Source organism: Triticum aestivum, chromosome 6B, assembly GCF_018294505.1.
Source record: "Triticum aestivum cultivar Chinese Spring chromosome 6B, IWGSC CS RefSeq v2.1, whole genome shotgun sequence".
NCBI classification, from domain to species: Eukaryota; Viridiplantae; Streptophyta; class Magnoliopsida; order Poales; family Poaceae; genus Triticum; species Triticum aestivum.
In genome coordinates, this window is record NC_057810.1 from 155,393,197 (window position 1) to 155,399,985 (window position 6,789).

At 52.2% G+C, this 6,789-nt stretch overlaps 1 protein-coding gene across 1 annotated transcript in view; it reads right to left on the minus strand.

Annotated features, from left to right (window-relative positions):
• Positions 1-456: 456 nt before the first annotated feature.
• The window catches only part of LOC123136309 (disease resistance protein RGA5), an 11,754-nt gene continuing 5,421 nt past the window's right edge, over positions 457-6,789 (minus strand). The window contains exon 3 of the mRNA XM_044555661.1: positions 457-2,522. Within this exon, the coding sequence (XP_044411596.1) occupies positions 626-2,522 (1,897 nt within the window). The 3' untranslated portion in view covers positions 457-625. The remainder of the gene's footprint in view (positions 2,523-6,789) is intronic.

Here is a 6,789-nt window from a genome sequence, read left to right on the forward strand (position 1 = left end):
CATGTACCAGTGAAGCGGATATTATTATATTTTATAACTGGGACAACAAAGCTACATATTGGTCCTTGGAGCTCCAATCAGCTCTTTCATTTGTGATGAGCTAACTTATGATGGTTACCTGTTGCTGTCAATTATCAGAACTGCTACTTTTCGTTTCCTTATATTGAAAGTGACTGGAATGCATTCCTTAATCGCCCTTATTGTGTACACAAGGAGTTGCTATTACATGTATTAAATAGATTGATATATATTTGTTCTCTAAAAATATGTTTCTATTTTCGTTAAGAATACCACTTCATCATTTTTGTTGTATAGCTTTCCTAGGTTTATTAGCCCATTGTAATGAATTTTTAGAGCTTTCACAGTATCCTTAGGAAAATGATGCCCGAGGATGCTACATATCCTTTGCTTTCAAGTATCCGTCACTACAAGCTGCATTAGCTTCTCCTTGGAACATGGAAAGAGGAAGTAGGACTTCTCATTGATGATCATCTAAAAGCACATTACATGTTCTTTGATTAATAACGAAGACAAAGGCCCTACCACTATCTATGTTTGGATGGCATCGTTTCCAACTGCTTCACCAAAACGTTGGGACCGGCACCCTCGCGCCAAGGCGCGCTTCCTATCTAGTTATTTCTAAGGAAGGTCGTCTTGGGTGCACATCGACGATGCTTCTGAAGGCAAACTCGACATCACGGTGATTGACACCGTCTCTGGCAAATACAAAGATGTGATCGAGGGCCAATAGGTGCTCCATGCCTCGAGGCAGAGTACCACCCCAGCCATTATTTACTTCTAGAGTGAGCCGTTGCAGGCTGCACATTAGCCCTATCTGAAACTCCATGTGTGCCACATCGTCATGAGAGAAGAGACGAAGGACTTTCAGGACTTGGAATAAGCCCGTGCATATTGCGGCCCCGCCTTCAGCGAACACCCATAGATCCAGATGGACGAGGCAGGGCAGCTTTCCCATAACATGAACCTCGTCGTTCGACAAGTTGTCGACCCACAGAACCAGGATCCGAAGGAAATGGAGGTCACCAATCCATGTGGGAACTCTCTTCAGTGTCCACCCGAATAGATTAAGTTCCTCGATATGGAGAGGAGGGTTGGATAATGAGTACATCGGGTCGCAATGATGTTTAGAAGACTCAGCACGGACCGCGAGGTATTTTAGGCCATGGAGCTTTCCAATTAGGGATACCAAAGCATCAATTTCACCCGCCACCACTTTAGTAGAAAACTTCAACTCCCTCAGACTGGTCAGCTCACCAAGGCCATTAATATCCTCTAGCGAGATCTTCATACAGTGCAGTGCACGCAATGATTTTATGTTGGCAATCCCTTGAGGAGGACATGTAAGAATCGGAAGGATCAGACGAGACAACCGTGGCAAGCAAACAATATCTGACGGGATGCTTTGTGCACTACCAGATATTTCCAGCGTCTCCAAATGAACAAGCCCGCGAATTTCAGTAGGCAGATCTATGGAGCATGGGAATGTAGAAACCTTCAGATATCTTAGCTGAAACAATTGACCGATTGCAGTCAGGTCGACTGTCATATTCCTATTAAATGGGAATATAAACACCAGCACCCGAAGGTACTTAAATAGCGAAAGAGGAGGTGTGTACTTGGACTCTCCAAATTGTGCAAATGATCGAATTTGTGACATGCTAGTATCAATGATCCCTGATGTTGCATCATTGGTGCTTGATTTCAAGGACAACCTACGGACCTTGTACTCACACGCATGCATTTTTGCCACGTCTTCACAATTATATGCCACGTTGATAAAATTTCGGTCCACACACTTGCTGACAATCAGATCAAGCATTATATCATGTACTCTGCAACCCTCCACCTCTCCAGACTCTGAGGTTCCAGCAGGCTGAATCAGGCTTCTATTGATAAGCTCATTAAAATAACTCTTCCCAATATCCTCCAAGTCTGACCCATGAGAACAATTGACAAGCCCTTCAGCTATCCATTGTAGAATCAGATCATGCCTCCTGACCATTGCGTCTTCTGGATACATGCCAAGATACAGGAGACATGGGCGAAGATGAAGAGGAAGATGCATGTAGCTAAGGTTTAGTATACTCCTCATCTCTTCTAAGGTGGGATTTTTGGCAAACTTGGCGCCCAGAGAATTTCTTATGCTCTCCCACTCGTCCTTTGATCTTGTTTGATGACTAGCTAATAGACTAGCTATAGTGATGATTGCAAGTGGCAACCCTCCACACTTCTTCAATATTTCAACCGAAACTTCTTTTAAGTCCGGTCGACAGACATTTCCGGAACCAAATACTCTATTATAGAACAACATTCTTGAGTCTTGTTCTTTGAGGGGTTCCATTCTATAAACACACTCATGATCATTGTGACACGCCCAAATTGCCACATCCTCCACTCGTGTAGTTACTATTACTCTACTTCCATTCCCGACTTCTGGAAAGATACAACTCATGATATTCCATGTTGATTGATTCCACAAGTCATCAACAACAATAAGGTACCTGTTCAAATTTTTTTGTACATATTAGATATGTTTAATTATGATATGATAGTAAGTTCAAGATGAAAGCACTGAAACCTAGTAATAGTTAAGCACAAACAAAGAATGAACTAAACAAGAATTCAAGCAAGAAGATGATATTCCTTACGTTATTTAGCATGTTCACATAACATTCTAGCATAGACTAAGTTAATTACTGTGTGATGTGTTAAAACACTGCAATTTTTTTACTAATCTTACCGAAAAAGGCTTTCGCCCCGCTTTATAGATAAAGCACACCGCCACAAAACACACAACCCCAACAGGTTCAGACACACACACCCAAGTAGCACAACAAAGTCATAAGGTACTGCTGAGGGCACAGCTCAACAAGCCCAAAGAAACAGAAAAGGAAACCGGGCGAGGCCGGGCGAGAGACCCACGCAGGGGACTAGTCAGGCACCGGCGGAGGGGGCGGCGGCGGCGGCGACAGGCGGACGGCCATCGAGCGGAGGTCGGCGATGAAGGCGGAGATGGCGTCGCGCTCCAGGAGACGGCTAAGCGGCCGCCAAAGCTGCAGGAAACCCGAGAATTTGTAGAGAGCGTCAGTAGCACGACGAAGCGGAGTGCGCTCAATCACAAGCTTATTACGAACAGTCCAAAGAGTCCAGGCTAGGGTCCCAACCTCCAGCCACCTAATGTGGCGGGAGGACGGGGGGGACGCTTGGAGTTCAGCAAAAAGGTCGGGGAAGTTGGTGTGAGTCCAATTTCCGCCGACAAGCTCGCGAAAACAGCTCCAGAGGAACTGGGCAGAGGTGCAAGCGAAGAAGATGTGGTTAGAGTCCTCGGGGACGGCACAGAGGGGGCAGAGACCAGAACCCGGGCCATTACGCTTGCGGACCTCCACACCGGAGGGGATCCGTCCCCGGATCCACTGCCACATGAAGATACGGATCTTCAGAGGGAGGCGGACGGACCAAACCATTGAGAGGGGGGGAGGGGCGGCGGAGGGGGCAATGGCCGCATAGAGCGATTTGGTAGAGAACTGGCCAGACGGCTCCAAATGCCATCGAACACGGTCTTGGACGCCGTCAACCAGTGGCTCATGAAGAGCGACGCAATCAAGAAGCTCACGCCAGGCGGCGGATTCCGCAGGCCCAAATGGCCGACGGAAAGCGAGGCGCCCTAAGTCAAATAGGGCCCTATCAACAGAGATCATGGGGTCGACAGAGATAGCAAAGAGAATGGGGAAGCGAGCCGCAAAGGGGGCATCACCGGCCCAACGGTCATACCAGAATAACGTCGAACGGCCAGATCCTACCGAGATAGAGGTACCAATGCGGAGCACAGGGAGGAGCTGGACAAGGGACTGCCAGAACTGAGAGCCACCCGACTTCTGGCAGAAGGCAAGGGGTTGGCCGCGCAGGTATTTATTCCGGATAATGTCCAGCCAGAGGCCCCCGTGGCCCTGCGAGATGCGCCACAGCCATCGGGAGAGGAGGGCAATATTCATCCGTTTGGAGCACATGATCCCCAAACCCCCCTGCTCCCTCGGCTTGCAGATGTCAGGCCAGCTGACCATGTGATACTTCTGCTTGCCGTGCTCCCCAGCCCAATAGAAGCGGGACTGGATTTTGGCGATCTCCTTATGAAGAGACTCGTGAAGGCTGTAGAGACTCATAAGAAATAAGAGGAGACTGGAGAGGGAGGAGTTGATAAGAATGGTCCTGGCCGCCTTGGACAGCCACCTCCCCTGCCAAGGCTCGCACCTAGTCTGGAGCTTGGTCACGGAGGGGCGAAGATCGGCGGCCAGGAGGCGCGAGTGACTGATGGGCGTCCCCAGATAGGTAGAAGGAAACGAGCCCAAGCGGCAATTGAGTCTATTGGCAATGGCCACTGACTCCTCGGCAGAGTATCCCATCACCATAACATCGCTCTTATCAAAATTGATCTTGAGGCCCGACATCTGCTGAAAGCAAAGGAGGAGGAATTTGAGATTGGCGATGTCCATCTCCGAGCCTTCGACCATGATGATTGTGTCGTCCGCATACTGGAGGATGGAGATCCCCGCGTCCCCGGAGAGATGGGGGGCGATGCCTCGGAGGTGGCCCGCAGCTTTCGCCTTATCGAGAATGGAAGCCAAAGCGTCCACGACCATGTTGAAGAGGAACGGGGAGAAGGGGTCGCCTTGGCGCACCCCACAAAGGGTAGGGAAGAAGGGACCAATTTCGCCATTAATATTGACCGCCGTGCGACCGCAAGAGACCATTTGCATGACTCTCGTGATCCACCGGTCGTCAAATCCCTTGCGCAGAAGGACTTCCCGAAGGAAGGGCCAGCTAACCGTGTCATAAGCTTTGTGAAAATCGATCTTCAGAAAGACCGCCTTCAGGTGTTTGACCCGGACCTCATGAAGAACCTCGTGCAGGACCAAGACCCCATCAAGGATGAACCGGCCCTGAATGAACGCCGACTGATTAGGGTGAGTGATCCGGTCGGCCAGCAGGGTCACCCTATTGGCATACCCTTTGGCCAAGATCCGGAAGATCACGTTTATGACCGTAATCGGGCGGAACTGGCGGATGTCAGTCGCCCCAGGGACCTTGGGAATGAGGGAGATGGTCCCAAAGTTGAGGCGGCCAAGGTCGATCGAGCCCACGAAGAATTCCTCGAAAATGGCCATGATCTCGGGTTTGACCACGCTCCAGAAGGTTTGGAAGAAGAGAACCGGGAGGCCGTCCGGGCCCGGCGCCGAGGAGGGATTCATACCCTTGATAGCCTCCCAGACCTCTTGTTCAGAGAAGGGGGCCGTCAAGGCGGCATTGTCTTCGTTAGAGACTAGACGGTCGCCGGTCCAGCAGTCAAAGGCAAGAGAGAGGCCGCTCCGAGGAGCGGGGGAGAAGAGGGAGCGATAGAAGCCATCAACATGGGCGCGGATATCTCGGGGATCGTGAAGGAGAGTGGCTCCCTCCCAAAGGCAGGAGATGGTGTTGCATCTACGACGCCCATTTGTGATCGCCTGGAAGTAGGCCGTATTCGCATCCCCCTTCAAGACCCAACGCTGGGCGCCCCGAATGCGCCAATAAGCCTCCTCATCAGAGTAAATCACGGAGAGCTGGTCCTCGAGGTCATAACGGGACATCCACTCGTCAGGAGAGAGACCGATCGCATCAGCCCTGAAGTCGAGGGCCTGGATCGCCGACAGGAGAGCCTTCTTCCGCTCCCTGGAGTCTCTTCCCAGGTTGGCTCCCCACCCCTTCATAAATTGTCGGGCACGCTTCGCACAGAAGTGCCACGCATCTATGGCGGAAGGGGGGCGGGGGTGGGGATGGCCACGAGCCTCGATCCAACGAGCACTGACGGCGTCGGAGAATCCGGCCTGGGAGAGCCAGAAAGCCTCAAAACGGAACCGAGGGGAATCGGGGGGCGCTCATCCGCGGAGGAGAGAAGCAGGGGAACGTGGTCAGACCCAATCCGGGTGACGGCACGAAGAGAGGCTAAGGGGCACCGGAGGTCCCACTCGGGGGAAACTAGGACCCTGTCCAAGACGGAGAGGGTCGGGGAGGCTTGGCGGTTGGTCCAAGTAAAACGAGCCCCAACCCGATCAAGCTCCCTGAGGGCGAGGTCGGCAATGAAGTCGTTAAACATGTCCATCCGGGCAAAACTAACATTGCCATTGTTCTTGTCTTCCGCACACCGCAACAGGTTGAAGTCCCCCCCGACAACTACGGGGAGGGAGGCGGCCGAGATTTTCCGGTGAAGTTCCTCCAGGAAGGAGGCCGACCTACTATGGTCAGCCGGACCATAGACGATGATGATCTCCCATTTGAAATTGAGAGATCTCTCAAAGACCTCCATGCTGACGAAGAATTCGCCCCGGTCCATGCTGCCCACCTCAAAGGTGGCATCCTTCACGCCTAGGAGGATGCCACCCGAGTGGCCTACACTCCCACTAGAAGGGAGCCAGTGCCACGCAAATAGGTGAGAGCTCAGCCGGTCGAGCTCAGGGAGCGCAAAGTCCCGGCGCATGGTCTCCTGCACGGCCACTAGGTCGATGCGTTCATCTCGCAAGTACTCCACTAACTGGCGGCGTCGGCCATCATGGCCGAAGCCGCGGATGTTCCAGAATAGGGCACGCATCAAGGAGCCATTGGGGGGCTGCTTGACCCCAAGACACGAGACGCGCTGAGAGCACGGAGGGCCGCCGTGCGGGAGCGGGTGCGACCCCGAATCACTAGCTCGGCCCCCGAAGGGCGGGGGGCCGTCTGCCGCGTCCGAGGAGGGGGGGA